The sequence below is a fragment of the Antedon bifida genome, chromosome 3 (assembly GCF_963402885.1).
Source record: "Antedon bifida chromosome 3, ecAntBifi1.1, whole genome shotgun sequence".
NCBI classification, from domain to species: Eukaryota; Metazoa; Echinodermata; class Crinoidea; order Comatulida; family Antedonidae; genus Antedon; species Antedon bifida.
This window is the reverse complement of record NC_136228.1, coordinates 27,135,682-27,158,199: the sequence shown is the minus strand read 5'-3', so window position 1 is coordinate 27,158,199 and position 22,518 is coordinate 27,135,682. Positions and strand designations below refer to the sequence as shown.

At 33.5% G+C, this 22,518-nt stretch overlaps 1 protein-coding gene across 1 annotated transcript; it reads left to right on the top strand.

Annotated features, from left to right (window-relative positions):
• Positions 1-771: 771 nt before the first annotated feature.
• On the top strand, positions 772-17,596 carry LOC144836928 (uncharacterized). Its single transcript, XM_078691872.1, has 3 exons — positions 772-1,162; positions 8,546-8,776; positions 17,127-17,596. The coding sequence occupies exons 1-3, from the start codon at positions 861-863 to the stop codon at positions 17,296-17,298; spliced, it is 705 nt and encodes a 234-aa protein (XP_078547998.1). The 5' UTR covers positions 772-860; the 3' UTR covers positions 17,299-17,596.
• The last annotated feature ends 4,922 nt before the right edge of the window (positions 17,597-22,518 follow it).

The following is a 22,518-nucleotide window of genomic DNA, read 5'->3' as shown; positions in this document are numbered from 1 at the left end:
TGTAAACAGCTACCATGTATCAAGTTATATAATCTCAAGAATCCCTTCTATTATAACATCAGTCATGCTGAACAGTCTTTCCTGTAAAGTTTATACAGTAGGCCTATAACATTACCAAAACTCAGTTTAGTGATTTGTTAACTGTAAGTAGAATCAATATTACTTTCTTGTTTATGCCATTTAGAAGACTATGTTTTAGAAGTAGCTTTATGTAATGATTTATAGTTTGTATTATTAACAGAACAGCATATAGGCCTACAGTGTCACTATTGTAACTATTATAAGGGACATAATTAGTATGGCTAGCTATTAATAGATTATGATTAGTAGTTTACTTTTTCGCATGTTGATGAACCTGAACGGCATACTGTAGCCTATACTACTGTTTTGTTTTACAATTATTTTAGGGAGTACCTGACTAGAATTCGAGGATTCGTGTTGCGTATGTTTCTATATTTTCCGTTAATAATATTTAAACAATTAAACAGTAAATTAATAAACTTCATAACCTTTTAATATTAATAAGCTCAAGATATTAAAGTAACGAACGTCAACAATAAGTGGATGACAGTCATAGCTATAGATTAATAATAAAAACCTTTGTTTTATGTAATCAGTTGCTTCTGAGTTATTATTTCGCATAAACTATATTCTAATCACTAGTTTCTATGTGGATATATTGTGTTGGTCACATCAACACGAGCGTTGTGTAAACTCAACACGAGCGACGTGTAAACTTCACACCAGCGATAGTTATGTCCGTCCTGGCGTGCCATAGTTAAGCTTCTGATGAATTTGAAAACACGTGTTGCATTGCACTTCTTTTTAGGCTCTCGCGATCGATAGAAGATTCTAATAAAATGGATGACGGTGAATGTTATGAAGATTCTGATTATGAAGAGGAAGAGTTTTATGAATCTGAGTATACAAGATTTATGAAAGATTTTCCCCAAGGGTTAGGTATCCAGCCATATATGTATGAGCCTACAAGAAGTGCTTCCGACAGTAGTGGTAGTGTGAAGAGCTACGGCAAGGAATCTGATAACATTGATTGGTTCATTGACCACTTTGATGATGATGAGGAGGAGGAAGAGGAGGAATCTGAATGCGAAGAAGAGGAAGATAACAAGTGGTCTGATGAGCGGGTGGGAAATACAAATTGGTATGTCTGCGTACAGTAATGTAGGCCTAGAGTAGAAAATATGTGCTTTATAATTGATATTGACGGGGTGTGTCGAAAGCGAAGACCTCGAAAGCGAAGATCGAAGACCTCGAAAGCGAAGACCTACGAAATGGTAGTGTGCACAAAATCCGACCAAAATCGTGATAACACCTTGAATTTACAGATTCTGAAAAAAAAATTCGATTTTAATCGTTATATTTATATCAAAAATCATGACTTTATCTATGAACAAGCTCACGCGTTTTCGCCAATGGAGTTAATATGTGATATGGTTTTACGAACAAACACATCGCGCTATTTGCAAGGCGACGGACGCACAAGAAGTACATCGCACAGAGCATTGAATTGAATGCAATATTAAGTCACTTGTTCCGATAACTTTGTAGCACACGTCGCCTACAATTTAAAACCATAGCCAATTGTATAGAAAAGTAAAGGATGGCGATAGGCTTATTTAGGCTTATTTTAGAGCCTATATAAAAAGTGTCCGTATTTTGATTTTACACTTGCTTTTAAAAATGTTACGTGTGAATACAACTTACAGAGATCTTTTTTGCATTTAAATATGTTGCTATGTGTTTTTTATCTACAATATTTGCCTATTTCTATTGTTTATTATAATAATGTATGAATAAATACAATAAGATATTCATTTTCCTGTATTGTATTTAAACTTTTACATTTTCCCCATTGTAGCAAAGATCTTATATATCTTAGTATATAAGATCTTTGATTCATATTGTATACTATTGCTATTTTACTTAATCGCCAGTTTCAAAATGTTTTCTAATGTAGGCCTATTCATAATAGACAGATAATATATCAGTATCAGAATATTTAGTGTGGTTGGAGAAGCGACAGTACAGTACTATGTAAAGAAAAATGTAAAAAGGAAAATAAATATTTCACCACTAAACAAAAACAAATCTGCCGCAACGTTCACGCGCGCAACAGAAAATCTATCTATCCACCTTCTATCTATTTTGCATCCCCTCTTACGATCGTATGATGAACGTAATAAAGCAGAAACGGTGTTGAACACATCGGTTCCCACTTGTGATGACACGCAAGGTTATTTTCTTACGGCGCACTTTGCTTCGATCTGAAAACCAATTTCAGCTCTTAAAATATTTCCCGGGCCAATGACAGTTCGTCCCAAGAGCTTACCGTGAACTAACGGAACTTTATTTTATATCTTTGTATTGTCAAAGTCAAAAATATAGATAGACATCACCCTCTGAAAATTTTGCTTGATCGTTAACCCGTTATAATAGTATGATTCTGTTAGATTTGTTTGTGTAGTGTCAATTCTATATTTAAATGGTCATTATACACAACCGGTAACCTGTTTCTTTAATTTTTTTAAATTTATATTTTCTTTTGTTAATGGAGACTCATGGCAGGGATGCAAACATTTAGAAGCGGGACGTCGACAATCGGGAGACTGTTGAATAGTCGTCTCATCCACAAGCCTGTGAGATAGAAGGTTGGGGGTTAGAGTGGTTAAGCCCGATAAACATTCACCATCACTTAATAAAGATTTATAGAGAGTATCTCTTTTTGTATTCACCACGGGCAATGCTTGAAAACTTATTCTTATTCGATGATGAGGACAATTGTGGTTGGCGGAACTGGGACTTCATTAAACATGTCTTTTGACAGTGTCGGTAAACGTAATACCGATTTGAATAAACACCCGTTTTAATCTCAAAAAATATATTAAACGTGAACACACTATCGTCACTAATCACATTGCAACCGTAACAAAATCGGCAACTTTATTTTGGAACGAATATTTTGTATTTCAATCTTTGATTTGAATGGCTTTTGTCTTTGTGAACGTTGACATAATGGCTTAATTAAATGTTATTCGGAATTATGGAAGCTGTGAAACTGATGATATGTCGCAGGAAACGATCGATTTATAACCAAAATTTGCAGAACGCGGATGCCTTTCGTTCGTTCTTTTTAGCTTTTTGTCAAATCATAATTTGAATATATTCTGTCAAATTTTGCCCGGGAAATATTTTAAGAGCTGGAATTAGTTTCCAGATCGACGCAAAGTGCAAACTTGCGTGTCATCACAAGTGGGAACCGACGTGTTCAACACCGTTTCTGCTTTACTCATCATGATTCTCATCGTAAGAGGGAATGCAAAATAGATAGAAGAGTATTTTCTTAACCTTATGTTGCGCGCGTCAATACGATACGTTGCGGCAGGATGTTTTCGTTTAGTAGTTCATACGTTGGTTAATGAAATATTTATTTTACTTTTTACATTTTTTTTCTTTACATAGTACTGTCGCTTCACCAACCACACTAACCGATACTGATAATATTATTTGTCCATTATGAATACATTAGAAAAAACATTTTTAAACTGGCGAATAATTAAATCAGTAATACTGACTACAATGGGGAAAATGTAAAAGTTTTAAATACTATACAGAATAACTAAAGGAAAATAAATATATTATTGTATTTATTCATACATTTAGACAATAGGCAAATATTATAGATAATAAACATACATCAACATAATAATATTTAAATGCAAAAAAAAAATGGATCTCCAAGTTGTATTCATGCGTATAACATTTTTAAAAACAAGTGTAAAATCTATGATACGGACACTTTTTATAGGCTTATAGGCTCTAAAATAAGCCTAAATAGGCCTATCGCCATCCTTTACTTCTTACAATTTACTTACTGTAGTTTATTTCTATACTTTTATACAATTGGCTATGGTTTAAAATTGTAGGCGACGTGTGCTACAAAGTTATCGGAACAAGTGACTTAATATTGCATTCAATTCAATGCTCTGTGCGATGTCCTTCTTGTGCGTCCGTCGCCTTGCAAATAGCGTGATGTGTTTGTTCGTAAATCCCATATTAACTCCATATTGGCGAAAACAAGTGAGCTTGTTCATATATAAAGTCATGTTTTTTGATAACATAACGATTAAAATCGAAATATTTTTTTAGAATCTGTAAATTCAAGGTGTTATCATCGATTTTGTGTGATTTTGGTCGAATTTTGTGTACACTACCATTTCGTAGGGTCTTCGCTTTCGAGGTCTTCGATCTTCGCTTTCGAGGTCTTCGCTTTCGACACACCCGATATTGACGGTGTGTTATCATTTCGAATTGTAAATTATTGTTGAATATATGACACGCCATGTGTGCCAAAATATTGGCAACACATTTGACGAGTTATTTAATATTAACGCATTTAACACAATTTAACGCATTTTAAAATCATAAAATACCTCACGTAATCGGCATTTTAATGTAACCACCAGATGTGCTTCACGTATTCTAGCAACTAATCGGATGTAATTTGTGTATTAAGTTCCGAAATATCCAAGACAGGATTGTGTTCAAACAGTAACGGCCGGTACGCCCATCTGGCTGGCCGCTGCAAACACATGGTTAATTCTCGCATGGAGTTGCATTGCTATAGATTTCTGGAGAAGTCGAGTCAACAAATCACAGTGCGAAACGTCGGTGATACTGGTACTGGTACTGGTTCAAATAACCGTCTCACAGAGACATCTGGTAGCCATTGACTTAAAGTTGGCATTTGGATGTGTTACTTTTAAATGTAGGCCTACAGTATGAGAGTGACTACTACCAAATTACACAGTCTCAAAACAACTTATAAACAGTTCATATATACAGTTAAAACATTGCTGGGAATTATAAATTTCTGTTGAAGCAGGCTCTAATGAAGTTGCATCTAGTAAGTTGACTTTGTTGTACAACTCTATCAAGTATTGATGGTATCTTCCGACCTCTTCGTTTACTTTGGGTTGTGTGAAAAGTAAGAATTTTTGTAGGATCTTCATTTTCTTTTCTAATTACATGTCCGATCCAGTTGAATTGTTGCTTGTAGACATATTCTTCTAGCGGTTGACAGCCAGTAATTTTGTAGAGATCGTCATTATCAATAACGTAACGCCAGTCTATATAGTTTTCATCTGTTTCTTCATCTGAGGATATGTCTACATGGTTTGGTGGGCAGACTCTTTGAAAGCCATTCACTAGCATTCTTCTTAGGAAGGTTTTGTATGTTGTGCTAAGTTTGGACATTTCACTTCCTGTTGCCCTCCAAGCATGGCAACCATAGGTGAGTCTACTCCTAACTAGACCATTAAGAAACATCATTCTTGTTTGTAAGTGGATCGTTCTGTTGGTAAGCAATGCTCTATTCTCTGCAAATGCTCCTTTGGCTGAATTGATTCTGTATTTTACTTCTTGATCTCCAATATGAACATCATTGTAGGTAGCCCATACACCAAGGTATCTAAAGTGTGTTACGTTGTTAATGTGTACGCCGCCAATTTGTATGATGCATCTTGGGTATTCTTCAACTTCCTCTTTCCAGTTCCATATAATGGTTTCTGTTTTGGGGGCACTAATTCTTAGACCAAATTCCAGACAAACTTTATTCAAGATGTTCACAATGGTTTGCAGTTCTTCTTGTGACCAGGAGCTTACAGCAAAGTCATCAGCATAGCCACTTTCAAAGTCGTCATAGATGCCCCTTGATGGTGCTTTACGTCTTTGAGCACGATTTGTAGCTTCAATAGGAATTAGGTATTGTATCATTAGGCCATCCAAACTAGCATCTTTACAGCGTTGTTTGAACACTCTAATAACGTAATCAAAATATTGGTTAAACATGCTGGTACTCTCAATACCACCCTGTCGCACCCCAGAAGATGTTTCGAACTTATCATCACTCGGATCGTCGTCAGCAAGGTATGCTTTCGTTGAGCTGTACAGTGATTGTATAATGTCAATCATAGTAGTAGACTGGTTTAAGTGAAACCTATTACGAACGCTTAGGAAAAGAAGATTACGATTCACATGGTCGAATGCTGCTGTTAAATCAATGAAGCATGTATAGAGTTTGCGATTTGAGCGATACGCAATTTCCTGGATCTGCTTGATTACATATATAGCATCATTGCACCCTCTGTTGGACCTGAATCCAAACTGTGTGCGTAGAAGTTGACTTTCATAAAAGATGGAAAAACGTGAAAGAATGATAACCATAAGTATCTTTGAAAATGTAGACCCAATCGATATTCCTCTATACATTGATGGATCAAGTGGACTGCCTTTTTTTTTCCAAATGGTTGTTAATTTGGACAGTCCCCAATCACTTGGTACTTCTTTCGTTCTCCAAATTTCCTCAAACAGTCTATGTACATGGTCGACGAATACTGGGTTCTCTGTGGCGACTTGCAACATTTCAGAAGCGACATCTAGGGTAGCTTTGCGACCTTTTAGATGTCCGATTGCATCAATAATTTCTTTCTTGGACGGAGGTTCATTGTCTATCTCAAATTCTGGTTGTCTCAGGTTGATAATATATTCTGGAGGTGTGCTAATTTCATCTGGGATTTTAAGGCTAGATTGGTCTGGATTAAAGTGATCTTTAAAGTGTTCACGTAATCCAGGACATTTTATAGGCTTTGGTGCTTTTCTTATAACATCACCGTGCTCCTTAGCTTTTCTCCATAAATCAAATATTTTTCTATTTTGGTGGGCTTCATTTAACTTGCTTGCTTCTTCATACAAATATTCATTCCGTAGTTCCTTAACCCTTATCTTAATTGCTTTCTGCATAGCCTTGATCTCCTCTTCTTTGTAGGTAACTGTGCTTTTGTTAATATTCTTTCTTTCTTTTATAAGCTGTTGTAGTCTTTCATCACCATCCCAGGGATGAGCATTTTGGTTTCTTGTTTTCTTCGGGACTTCTTCAACTGCCTTATTTAGCACTGTCATAAGTGTTGTATAGCGCTCAGTTGATGTAGTGGTTGTTGTCTTTTCAGGAGAAGTAATTTTATTAATTTTATTAATTTCTTCTTCTATCTTTGTTTTAACATTATTTCTTACTTCTCGATCTTTAAGTTTACTCATGTTGGCTCTTTTGCTCTGTTTTTTCTTTGTATGCTTCTTCCACCTGGCTGCTTTGTTGGCTGGTGTTGTCATATTACTCACAAGGATTCTATGATCAGACGAAAGATAATAGTTGTTATAGACTCTTGTGTCAGTAACATACTTCCTCAACCAGTGATCACATATGTTGTAATCTAGTGTTTTCTTTGTAACACCATCGTTGCTATGCCAAGTGATCCGATGAACGTTTGAATGGTCAAACCAGGTGTTCAGTATGCATAGCTTGAAGTCAGAGCAGTAGTTGATGAGTCTTGTGCCATTGTCGTTACTAATGTCATCTGTGTCTTGAAATCTATGTAGGTTTCCATCAAAGAGTGATTTTCTTCAGATAGGAAAATGCTTTCTTCGCCAAACATTGTCAACTTTTGCCGATACGCAGTTTCGCGTTTTATAAATACTGTTTTCATTAGAAATCAGGACAATCACAATTAAATCAAAACAGTTGACAGGTATGGTACTGTAACTAAGCCTCAATTTGCCTAGGCTTAGCCTAATAAAGGTTAGGTTAGGTTAGGCATTCAAATTGAATCGCCCAATTTTGCGATATGGTTCTGCATTTGCATCGCAATTTCTGTTTATTGTGTAACGATGCGATACTGGGGAAAATATTCCCTGGTTTATTGGTGAAATACATGTTTAATTTCAATATTTTTTATTGTCAATAAAAATGCTGTATACAGTATGTTACTGCTGATACCGTTCTGTTTTTTATTAATCGATCCTAAATCAGCATCACTACCTAGTAGGCATCCTACTGGGGATATTATGATGAATTTGTCAATTTTATTCTGAAAGTTAACAAAACCGTGTACATTAATAACAGTTACCGTTAATTTCTAACCCTGATGACTCCTGGCATCTGCGCATGAACATGCAGCAACATGATGCACTACAGTATTCGATAAAGGAAAATTTAGTTATTGTTTACTTTATTATTAGTGTTATAAAAAATTTCACCATTTTACATACATCGTGTTATAAAAAAGGGAAATCCCAGGACTCTTCGGTCAGCGCATGAAACATGCAGTAGCTCGAAGGCTACAGCGTCTAACAGCTCAATATGTCAGTCGATTGGTCGGTCGGTAAACACTAACTTGAGCACGCGACTGCAGCCATGTATATGGCCTTGTTACTCTCTACTTTAGGCCTATACCACCACTTAATGTTCGTCTTCCGCTGGCAAGATGAGTTAGACATCGCTACATATATATACTGTAGTATATGATTCAAATTTCACAGGAAAATCCTTAATAAATCCTTTTAGATTGTTATTTTAAGCTTTGGCTAACACTATCTAATATGCCTATACCAATATGTATACAGACTTCAGATGTTAGCATGTTTTGCATTTTTGTATTTAAAACTGAACCGAAACCTCTTTTATTTACTACAGGTGCAAATGTACAAAGTGTGTAGCTGCAACAAAAGCAAGAGAATCGCATTGCTGTGCAGAGACCGTAGAGATCCTTGAAAAAATGGAAGAGACTGAACAACATCTGACCTGTGTGACTTTTCACAAAGCATTTCTGGCCAACTGTTTGGACAAAGATGTTTTAGAAGTTTCATTTTGGCATCATGTACAAGGAAAAGCGTGTTTATTTCCTGGTGACTGTGCTGTGAACAAGTATGTTTTCGAGAGAAAATGTTCTTTTAATGACCTTTGACCCAGAAATGTTTTGTCGATTTAACATTTTTAATTCTTTGGAATAGCTAAGACTTCAATTTAAACTTGAGTTATCAGAGTTTAAATTGAGGTCTTTCTTGCATTGCAGTTTTTTTTTTGCATTCAAACGCAACAATTATCCGATATACCATATGGAAGGCCAGGGGATTCGAAGACAAATAAATGAAACAGTAACCGATCGTAAAGTATGAAGATTTATTAAAAATCAGCATTCAATTCTGTCAAGAAAAGAATAAACGTTTTGAGCAATCAAACATTAAAAACCAGTAATTACACAGTTAAACAAATCATAGAAATCATGAAATTCCAAAATGCAGTTCACATATTCTCTTAACCAAATCCTTATTAATCGTGAAATTTAAGCACATTAAATCATTATCGTTTTAAGTATTGAACCACTGTTATTTATCATTATCATTGTAATATAACCTTTAAATCATGATGCATTTATATAAACCATTATTTTAATACATGTGATCAAGCAGATTCATATTCATATTACAGTATTACTTACTACTGTGACCGGATACTAAGAACATTCATTAAAACTGTTCAGCACAGTAAACACTGCCAACATACAGTATTTATCATCATAATTCAGTATATACTCTGAAACAAAATGGTAAATTGGCTAATTCTAATAACATGTCATTGCAATTATTACATTAACAATACAGTCTGTATCTTAACTCTAAGCTAATTAATTACAGTACACCAGTTCAACATAAACAACTGATAACATCCTTTTATAGCTATAGCTCATAAATATTCATGAATCCTGGAAACAAAGAGCTATGTGAGGTCTCTTAGCAAATGGTCTATTTCACCAAAATCTAAGTTCTTAATATTAATTAAATAGCATAGTTAGCATCAATAAAGATATTACAGTACTTCATTCTCCTATTTATACCAATAATAGACTTGACATAATAACATTTCTGATCACTTATATGTAGTACACATTCATGGGGTCCACCTTGCTTGTACACCATACGATGCATAGTAAAAGCATTCGAGACGCTACTAGAATATCATTAATATCTTAAAAACTATAACATGCCATACAAAATGTATATTACTAAACTTACCCTAAACATAAGAAATACATTGAAACATCTATTATGGTTCGAAAACCCAGCTAACTTTTAGCACAGTAAAACTTGCATGGCATTCATACACATGTTGCATTTGACCTACGACCTTGTATTATACATCGCCCTCCATGTCTAATTATAATATTTAAGTTTCGGTCAAAACACCATTGTTAAGTGTTGTAAGATGGGAAGATATTTTTCTCGCAGGGTGAACATTTGTAGCAATCTGGAGGCATAAATAAGAGAGTTATACACTTTAACATCGGTTGTAAGATTTCGATCAGCATAACTCCATTCTATGTATTCATAACTCTAATAAGTGTAAACATCACTTATAATATATTATGATTACTGTATAATGATGATGGTGATGATGATGATAATAATTCAGGCTTTTAGGGCATTATGCAAAAGCCTCAATGCGTTTTAACAGTAAAAATAAAATGCCAGAAATGTGAGTAGGCAAACAATTCCAAAGATATTATATATGGAAGAATTAATAGTGCCTTTCTCCACTTAGCACAATTCACTACTAGCACTGACACTCATTGAGATAGCTTAAGTTCAGTACTGTATATCAATTCAATTCAATTCAACTTTATTTCAGACAAACTGTCCATATGAAACATATAAATACAATAAAAAACTAGAATTTAATTCGTCACTTTGACGAATTATAGGTGATCATTTTTATCATTTTACTGAAATTAATTTTTTTTAAACATGCACGTACGTTAACATACGATCGGAAAATATTGATGTATGCCATCCCATTATACGCTTATAGTGCTGAGTTGTGCCTATATGCCATATGTACAGTATATACTGTATATCTATATACAGTGTAGCATAGGTGAAATTACGGGACACACATGTTCTAATTTTTTGGCATGATGACGTTATCAAACTAAACTTTAAGATGACAATTTCGAAAGATAATTAATTGAGCAAAAAAATATAAGATTTGGAAAAAAATTTGGCACGTAGAAGCGCTGTGCGCGCTCTTTGAAATGTGTATAACTTTGACGAAAAATATGAAAAAACTACTTTTTCACTTCAACTGGCCATATGTTAACGTCACAACATCCGATAGGCTTAATTTTTATATGAATTAATATCTACATTTCATCAGCTTTCATAATAAATTATAATCATCAAGGTAACCTTCAATTCTGAAGAGCTGTAAGATATTCAAATTTACTGCGAAGGTGAAATTACACGGCCTACGTTATTCAAGTTTTTACGCGTGATGACGTCAATAAAATGAAAATAGTGTCAACTTATGATAAAGATAATTAATTAAGCAAGCACATACTGAAATTTGTGCGAAATTCGAGCACACATAACCAAGATGCGCTCTGTTGAATGTGATAATCGACACAAAAAGATAACAAATCCTAATTTTTAAATTCAAGTGGCCATTTGATGACGTCAAAACATTTTGTACGTCAAATGTGTACATGAATTCATATCTACAACTCAATGGCTTCCAGAATAAGTTAAAAAAATCGGGGGTCATCTTGCATTCTGAAGAATTATTTTCATTTTAAAAAAGACCTATTTTTCACCATTTTCAGAACTTTTGTAAAATTAATGTGCGCATGTTGTCATTTTTAACGTGCTCGTATAGCGTTATTTTAAGTCGGAACTGACTCAAATTTGGTGAATGTACTAAGGATGGTGAGTAGAATGAGATTTGTAAAAAAAATTATTATTTTTTACGCTTTTTAAGTATCGCGCGCGCAAAATTTTTTTTTGCGCAGTAATTTTTGGAAACACGCAAATGGCCTAATTCATGCTCTAAATTGATCAAAACTTAATTTTGAACGTTTTAAATTTTTAACGCGCGATTTCACGCGCATGACCCTACGTGTGCGTGCGTTTTTATTTGCTAATATTTTTACCCTTGACCTGAAGTTTATGTGTAGTGAATTTCATTAATATGTGATAATGAATTATGGAGATATGATTGATAATGTGATTTCGCAAAATGGCGTATAAATGTTGTCACGGATGAGTGATCACGCTGGAAAGCTTATTAGGATTAAGTTATATTATTTGAAAGATATTCTGAAATTTTGGTAATCATTGACATTAAACTTTTTGAGATAATTGTTACACAAAATAGTGTACAGAAACAATAAAAAGAAAAAAAAAATAACTAGAATTTAATTCGTCACTTTGACGAATTATAGGTGATCATTTTTATCATTTTACTGAAATTAATTTTTTTTAAACATGCACGTACGTTAACATACGATCGGAAAATGTTGATGTATGCCATCCTATTATATGCTTATAGTGCTGAGTTGTGCCTATATGCCATATACAATATGTACAGTATATACTGTATATCTATATACAGTGTAGCATAGGTGAAATTACGGGACACACATGTTCTAATTTTTTGGCATGATGACGTTATCAAACTAAACTTTAAGATGACAATTTCGAAAGATAATTAATTGAGCAAAAAAATATAAGATTTGGAAAAAAATTTGGCACGTAGAAGCGCTGTGCGCGCTCTTTGAATTGTGTATAACTTTGACGAAAAATATGAAAAAACTACTTTTTCACTTCAACTGGCCATATGTTAACGTCACAACATCCGATAGGCTTAATTTTTATATGAATTAATATCTACATTTCATCAGCTTTCATAATAAATTATAATCATCAAGGTAACCTTCAATTCTGAAGAGCTGTAAGATATTCAAATTTACTGCGAAGGTGAAATTACACGGCCTACGTTATTCAAGTTTTTACGCGTGATGACGTCATTAAAATGAAGATAGTGTCAACTCATGATAAAGATAATTAATTAAGCAAGCACATACTGAAAGTTGTGCGAAATTCGAGCACACATAACCAAGATGCGCTCTGTTGAATGTGATAATCTACACAAAAAGATAACAAATCCTAATTTTTAAATTCAAGTGGCCATTTGATGACGTCAAAACATTTTGTACGTAAAGTGTGTACATGAATTCATATCTACAACTCAATGGCTTCCAGAATAAGTTAAAAAAATCGGGGGTCATCTTGCATTCTGAAGAATTATTTTCATTTTAAAAAAGACCTATTTTTCACCATTTTCAGAACTTTTGTAAAATTAATATGCGCATTTTGTCATTTTTAACGTGCTCGTATAGCGTTATTTTAAGTCGGAACTGACTCAAATTTGGTGAATGTACTAAGGATGGTGAGTAGAATGAGATTTGTAAAAAAAATTCATATTTTTTACGCTTTTTAAGTATCGCGCGCGCAAAAACGCATTTTTGCGCAGTAATTTATTGAAACACGCAAATGGCCTAATTCATGCTCTAAATTGATCAAAACTTAATTTTGAGCGTTTTAAATTTTTAACGCGCGATATCACGCGCATGAACCTACGTGCGCGTGCGTTTTTATTTGCTAATATTTTTACCCTTGATCTGAAGTTTACGTGTAGTGAATTTCATTAATATGTGATAATGAATTTTGGAGATATGATTGATAATGTGATTTCGCAAAATGGCGTATAAATGTCGTCACGGATGAGTGATCACGCTGGAAAGCTTATTAGGATTAAGTTATATTATTTGAAAGATATTCTGAAATTTTTGTAATCATTGACATTAAACTTTTTTAGATAATTGTTACACAAAATAGTGTACAGAAACAATAAAAAGACTAGACATGTAACTCGTCACTTTGACGAGTTTGGTTTTCCGCCGCGCAAGTGGTGCAACATTAACATTAAGGGGATAGGTTGAGGACAAAAGGAAGTGTTCACGTTGGCATTATGACCTGAACTGAAGAATATGATATGTTGTTATTGCTGAATTTTATTATTTAAATTCATATATAGTATACACAGTATAATCTGTATCCATATCACATACAGTGTAGAATAGGTGAAATTACGGGACCCGATATTTATTGCAATTTTTAACATGTTGACGGTTTTAAAATGAAACGCGAAGGTAGCATTTCCGAAAGGAAATTATCTCAGCAACAACGTATTAGCGTGTAGAAGAAATTTGAATACGTGAAATATTGATGCGCGCTCTTTTAAATGTAATGAATTATGACGCAAAAGATGAAAATACGACCTTTTTTATTTAACTGGCCATATGATGACGTCACAACATCCGATTGGCAACATTTTTACATAGTTTCGTATCTACAATCCAATAGCTTCCAGAAAAAGTTTTAATCGTGATTATCACATTTTATTCTTACGACCTATAACAGATTAAAATTTACTGTAAAGATGAAATTAATGCCACACGTGATTTAAATTTTTAGGCATGATGACGTCAAAAAAATTAAAATATTTTTAACTCCTGCGAAAGATAGTTGATTGACCTAGACAATATAAAAATCGGGGTGAAAATGGAAAACGGATAAGTGGAGATGCGCTCTATTCAATGTGGTAAGCTATGACGAAAGATACAAAAATCCTAAATTTTATATTCGCGTGGCCATACGATGACGTCACAATGTCCGGTTAGCCATATTAATACCTGATACGATATCTACAACTCATCTACTTCCAGAATATGCCATCCACAAAAAGTTGACCGTTTAGTTTAGAAATTACGACTGTTTAAAAAAAGGCATATTTTAAACGAATTTTTTAACGTTTTCATAAAAAACGCGCGCATATTGTCCAATTCGACGTGCTCGTATGACGTATCTTTAAGTCGAAATTGTTTAAAATTTGGTAAAATTACTAGAAAAGGCTGGAAAAACATAAATCACGCGAAAAAAATACGTTTTCAATGCTACGTGCGCACCGCACACGTAAAAATGTGCGCACGCGTGGGAATGTTTGACATGCTTAAAACGACATGAAACGCGTAGAAAGTTGATTATAAATTAATTTTGCGCATTTTGAAATTTTAAATGCGCGTGCGCGCGTAACTTTGTGTAAAACACGCAATTTTTTTTCCACAGAAAGTTAGCGCATAATATAAATTAAACTTTTGCAAAGTTTCAAGTTGAAATGTAATTTGGTTGTCGAGCTATGTTAAATACGAGAAAATCGTTAAATCGCGCGTACGTCACGTTGCGCAATTGTAAGCATCATGAAAAGCTTCGCTTGACGACGTTACATTAATGTCAAAATGTCAACATAGTTAAAAAAATGTTATGTTTGCAAGTTTTAGAGAAAAGCGTTACACAAAAATCATACAGAAAGAAAGAAGATGAAAAAAAAGATGATGATGATGATTTCGTACAATCACAAGAGGTTTTCCTGCAACTTCGTTGCGGAAAACCAAAAACTAGACATGTAACTCGTCACTTTGACGAGTTTGGTTTTCCGGCGCGCAAGTGGTGCAACATGAACGTGTAACGACGTACCTTTTAACATTAAGGGATAGGTTGAGGACAAAAGGAAGTGTTCACGTTGGCATTATGACCTGAACTGAAGAATATGATATGTTGTTATTGCTGAATTCTATTCTTTCGATTCATATATAGTATACACAGTATAATCTGTATCCATATCACACAGTGTAGAATAGGTGAAATTACGGGACCCGCTATTTATTGCAAATTTTAACATGTTGACGGTTTTAAAATGAAATGCGAAGGTAGCAATTTCGGAAGGAAATTATCTCAGCAACAACATATTAACGTCTAGAAGAAATTTGAATACGTGAAATATTGATGCGCGCTCTTTTAAATGTAATGAATTATGACGCAAAAGATGAAAATACGACTTTTTTCATTTAACTGGCCATATGATGACGTCACAACATCCGATTGGCAAAATTTTCACATGATTTCGTATCTACAATCCAATAGCTTCCATAAAACGTTTTAATCGTGATTATCACATTTTATTCTTACGAGCTATAACAGATTAAAATTTACTGTAAAGATGAAATTAATGCCACACGTAATTTAAATTTTTAGGAATGATGACGTCAAAAAAATTAAAATATTTCTAATTCATGCGAAAGACAGTTGATTGACCTAGACAATATCAAAATTTGGGTGAAAATGGAAAACGGATAAGTGGAGATGCGCTCTATTAAATGTGATGAGCTATGACGAAAGATACAAAAATCCTAAATTGTATATTAGCGTGGCCATACGATGACGTCACAATGTCCGGTTAGCCATATTAATACATGATCCGATATCTACAACTCATTAACTTCCAGAAAATGTCATCCACAAAAAGTTGACCGTGCAGTTTAGAAATTACGACTGTTTAAAAAAAGGCATAATTTTGACAATTTTTTTAACTTTTTCAACAAAAACTCGCGCAAATTGTCCAATTCCACGTGCTCGTATGACGTTACTTTAAGTCGAAATTGTTTAAAAGTTGGTAAAATTACTAGAAAAGGCTGGAAAAGCATAAATCACGCGAAAAAAATATGTTTTTAATGCTACGTGCGCACTGCACACGTAAAAATTTGCGCACGCGTGGGAATTTTTTACATGCTTAAAACGACATGAAACGCGTAGAAACTTGATTAGAAAATAATTTAGCGCATTTTGAAATTTTAAATGCGCGTGCGCGCGTAACTTTGTGTAAAACACGCAATTTTGGTTCGACAGAAAGTTAGCGCATGATATAAATTAAATTTGTGCAAAGTTTCAATATAAAATGTTATTTGGTTTTTGACCTATGTTAAATACGAGAAAGTCGTTAAATCGCGCGTACGTCACGATGCGCAATTGTAAACACCATGAAAAGCTTCGCTTGACGACGTTACATAAATGTCAAAATGTTAACATAGTTCACAAAATGTTATGTTTGCAAGTTTCAGAGAAAAGCGATACACAAAAATCATACAGAAAGAAAGAAGATAAATAAAAAGTTGATGATGATGATGATTTCGTACAATCACAAGAGGTTTTCCTGCAACTTCGTTGCGGAAAACCAATAAAGATTTTATACAATAACAATAGGTGATCATTTTATTCTAAATGATCACCTAATAAAGATTTCATACAATAACAATAGGTGATCATTTTATTCTAAATGATCACCTAACAATAGGTGATCATTTTATTCTAAATGATCACCTAATAATACAAAGCATTATGTGACAACCGTCATGGAGGGAGGACTAATAATTATTTGTTGACATATAGTGCCTCTTAAAATATGTGGATTATGTTTTGAGGTTTATTATCCTGTTCCTGTTTTTGGTTTAATTAGAAATACATTTTCTCCGCAATGTGTTTTTCAGGTTGTTTCAGAAAATTGCCTACCAGAGATTTGCAACATGGATATGGAAACTGCAGCGCAAACGAAAAAGACATGTATTGCCGTCTTGTGTGGTGGCAGTGATTAAAGAGCAATTTCCATCAGATCCTGCTGATTTTAAATATCCCAAAATTCCTAAAGACTATACTTATTAGTTAAAGAACATATAGAGTAGCTGAATCAGCTTTATATTTTTAGCTAAAAAATAAGTAGTTTTAAAGTTGTTAAAATTTTACCACTAAATGTCATCTGAATACTATCAGCATTTAGTTTTGAATCTGGTGGTGCATGAGCTTAAAAAATGTTAAAGTGGAAAATTATTACTGTACTTTTTTGTTGAACCAAAAAATAAGGAACAAATAGTATAAATACCTTAACATTGAAAAAGGTTAACTACAGAATGTCAATACTGTAAATTGTTTTGTAACAAATAAAAGTTTTACAGGAAAATGAGTTATTCAGTAACTCTTGTGCAATCATTCATTTATTGACTTTCACCGTACGTTACAATATTGTCACAGTACAAATTTTTTCAGTCAACTGAAACTAGACGCAATGTCCCCCGGAACCACCGGTAGGTGGCGTTGTACACGACTATAGCTTTAACGGGACACTCTAATTACTTTCGTAGCGGAAAATCAGGGAATGACCTAAAATGCCTCAGATATGTATGTTGTAGCCAACATTTTGACATTGTATCGCATGGAACGCCTTACAATGGTTTCAAGAGGGTTGGAAAAAAAACATACGAAACTACATATCTGAAAGTGAATTTTATGATTTTATTTAAAAGAGCTGTGACGTCACATGTCTTCGGAAGCATTAGGATGCTCGGAAATGTCAAACAAAGTTCAAGAAAAGACGTCAACCCTGTTCTGATTGGTCGGTTAAAATGCTTAGTATAATGTGTGTTTTATTCATTCATATACAAAGTAGGCTTGTATTGAGGCTATATCGATTCTCTACTTGACATTTTTTTTTAAATATTTTTTTTTAGTTTGAGAGAGATTATTTAGAGGGTTAGGTTTTAAATATTTAGGACGAGTTTTATTATTTATGTTTTTTATCAAGACAAGTTCATAGTTGATGAAACAGCCGTCAGACAGATAGATGCACTATTAAACTAAACAACACCGATGCCACATCATGACCAATGTGAGTACAGATACTATCCCAACATTCACCTCAAAATCAGTAGGTGAGAGGATGCATTCCCTGTAGTATGGGTAATGCATCCTCTCAGCACCAGAATCCTTCGTCAACTACAGTCATTGTCCAAGCACAGGAACATAAAACAACAGTATGTGCAACATCAAAACAGTTCAAGACATGTACCAGATTGAACACCTTCATCTTTTAATTGTTGTGCAGCGGCACAACATCTATAAATGTACAGGTAGCCCCCTTCATCTTGCCAAACGCAACACATGGCATCTAGTTCCGAAAATCTCTGGCTGAAAGGCTAACCAATTGTATTTACTTCAGTAAATCATTATATTTGTTAAATCAGTATTAAGGTTACACAAACAAACTATATTTAAAGAAATAAATAATGTTAACTACTAAGCTAAGACTTAATAATTATATTTAATGTATTAAATGAATAATTATCAATAACTTAACTAAAATAACAAAAATGATAGGAGAGTGTTGAAAGATAGGAGACAATTTTCAAAAGCCGGCGAGCAGTTAAAGTAAAAAGTAAACTGAAATTGCATTTTCTCGAGAACTAATCTTTTGTACAAGAGGCAAGAGTTATAATTTTGTAATTAAATATAACAAAATTCGATTTAATGTACTAGTTTTTTTATGAGTAGTTTTAAAAATCTTATTTATTTTCAAATTCACTCCCTTGTTTTTGGCGTTGCTGTTCTATTGTTATTCAAAATAAACTAGGCCTATTGTTAGTTGATAATGAGTTTTTGCACGCGACTCTACTCTATATTAATACTTAAACATTTGTCAACATTTTTTAACATTTTCAGCAATTTCGGTTGGTCGGTCGGTAAACACTAACTCATTCATATTTTTTCGTTATTTTGATAGTGGATATTATTACTTGGAGGCAAATATAAATGTTTTTAAAAATGTGTCAACATTTTCAGACATGGTCGGTTGGTCGGTCGGTAAACACTAACTCATATTCATATTTGTTTTCGTTATTTTGTTGACAGTGGATATTAATACTTGAAGGCAAATAGGCTATGAATGTTTTTAAATATTTTCAACATTTTTTTTGACATTTTCAGCAATTTCGGTCGGTTGGTCCGTCGGTCGGTAAACACTAACTCATATTCATATTTTTTTCGTTATTTTGACAGTGGATATTAATATTTGGAGGCAAATATTATATACATTTTTTTAAACATTTTTCGACATTTTTTAACATTTTCAGTAATTTCGGTCGGTTGGTCGGTCGGTAAACACTATAACTCGTATCCATATTTTTCGCTATTTTTGACACTGGATATTAATACTTGGAGACAAATATAAATATTTTAAAACATATTTTAACATTTTTGGTCGGTCGGTAAACATTAAACTCATATTGACAGTGGATATTATTACTTGGAGGCAAATATAAATGTTTGTCAACATTTTTAAACATTTTCAGCTATTTCGGTTGGTCGGTGGTCGGTAAACACTAACTCGTATCCATATTTTTTCGCTATTTTTGACACTGGATATTAATACTTGGAGACAAATATAAATATTTTAAAACATATTTTAACATTTTTGGTCGGTCGGTAAACATTAAACTCATATTGACAGTGGATATTATTACTTGGAGGCAAATATAAATGTTTTTCAACATTTTAAAACATTTTCAGCTATTTCGGTTGGTCGGTGGTCGGTAAACACTAACTCGTATTCATATTTTTTTCGTTATTTTGACAGTGGATAATACTTGGAGACAAAATATAAATGTTTTAAAACATTTTTTTAAATTTTCGGTTGGTCGGTCGGTTGGTAAACATTAAACTCGTATTCATATTTTTTCATTATTTTGACAGTGGATATTAATACTTGGAGGCAAATATAAATGTTTTTGAAAATTGTTCAACATTGTTAACATTTTCAGCAATTTCGGTCGGTTAGTCGGTCGGTCGGTCTGTTAGTAAATACTAACTCAAATTTGCGGACGCGACTGCAGCCTTGTTTAGTACCATATCTGTCATTCCTTATTTCATTCAGTACATAGGTATAACACTTACAGTAATTTATTATTGGTCATGTCACAAAAGCTTATCTTCCATTATGATATATTATATTAAATAGTTAAATAGCACGCGCCTTCTGTCTTCTTTTAACATGGACATATCTTTAAATGGACATTATTATTAGTCGACTGGTCGAGCGGTTAAGCTTATCTATGGGTAGGCACAGCTTCAAGACACTCCTCGACCATTGTTCTGGTCAATCTTGACTTCAGAAAGGTCATTGTTGCAATACCGGAGTTTGTATTAAAAAATATTTAAAGACATTATTACCCCAGCATGATTCGAACCATGTAGGTAAAACTAATACTGAAAGTAAAAAAAATCATATCTTTCAACATGCTCCCTCTATGGAAATATTTTGCCAAGTGATTCACTCAGTTTCTGAATGCTTTAATTTGTTTGTTAGCAGGATTACACAAGTTATTGCAAAATCTTTATCAAAATGAAAATACAAATAGATATCATTTTAGAAGCAATCCGGACCAGGGTCATAATTCTGGACCACTTTTTAGTATTATTTCAGTGTTTAGGAGACAATCAAAAGCCGACGACGAGCAGTGTTAAAGTAACAAGTAAACTGAAATTGTATTTGTCAAACTTCATTTTTTTACAAGAGGCAAGAGTTATAATTTGTGATTTGTAATTTTTGATTTAATGTACATGGTTTTAGGTTTAAAAAAAACCTATTTCTTTTCAAATTCACCCGTTTGTTTTGGCCTTCTGTTCTATTGTTAGTCAACTGAAACTTTGTTACAAAATTCGCATACACAATAAATGGTTACAGTAAATCTTCTAATTGGGTTATTATTCTTTGATTGTTTTTTAGAGTGGGTTACTATTACTAATCTTAAATTAGGCACTTGAAAATAGTAACTCACCTCAACTATTCCGGGTCAGCAAATCATGGCAAAATAATAAAACACGTACGAATAAACAAATTTGTTTGAACTTAACTTTATTTTATAAACTCAAAAACACTCAATCCTCCCCCACTCCCGAGATCAACCTGCAATCTCTTTATTTTCAAAATAGCTGCATCATAAACGACCAGTCTTCATAATGTCATTTTGTCAATAGTTTTTGTGACTCTACCATGGGTTACTATTAGAGTAGGCCAAAGGTGGGTTAGGCTACTATTAGAAGGGGGATTACTATTAGAGTGTGGGTTACTATTAGAAGATTTACGGTAATACTAATAGTGAAATTAGCCTAATCACCAGAACCATATATATATATGGCTCTGCCAAATTCCCAGTGGCTCTGCTAATCACCAGAACCATATAATTATATGGCTCTGCAGCTAATCACCAGAACCATAATTACAGAGCCATATGGAGAGAGAGTTACGACTTTGCGTTCACGGATTTTAGAAAGTCACGTGGTGTGCACACCGGCCATGTTTGTGTCCAACTATGCCTATGTAGCGTATGGAGTCGAGTCATTTGCTTAAAAAATGTATAACATTCACAAGGCTTTAAATATCGAATTTAATATCAAAACAATCAATTTGTTTAAAATTGTTTGTTAAGATATATCTTAATATCTTAATATATCTTAATATCGGATTGTTTAGAATCATGTTCGCAGTAACTTTATGATTTCGTTATTATCGATAATAACGAAATCATAAAGTTACTGCGAACATGATTCTATGTAAAAACAATGCATTTATAGAGAATCGCTGTACAAACTAAACGCACGCGCGTAGAGCGTGCATGGAGCGCACAACCAGAGCCGTTCCGAAATTGCTATTTTTGTTGTTTTAAATCATGTTCGCAGTAACTTTATAATTTTTTTATTATTTTAACAAAAACCTTTAATCAAATTGATTGTTTTGATATTAAATTCGATAAATAAAGCCTTTTGAACGTTATACATTTTCAAAACAAAAGACTCAACTCCATACGCTACATAGGAATAATTGGACACAAACACGGCTTCTAATCCATTCAATTCCGTAACTCTCTCTATATATATATGGCTCTGCATAATCAGAGCCATATATATAAAGAGTTACGACATTGAAAATTAGAAGCCATTTTTGTGTCAAAGAATTCGCACGCTGAGGGCGCGCGCGTCTCTTTGTTTAGCGTTTTCCTATAGTTCATGCATTATTTTTAGATTTTTTTGTCTATGAAATAACGCTTGTATTCC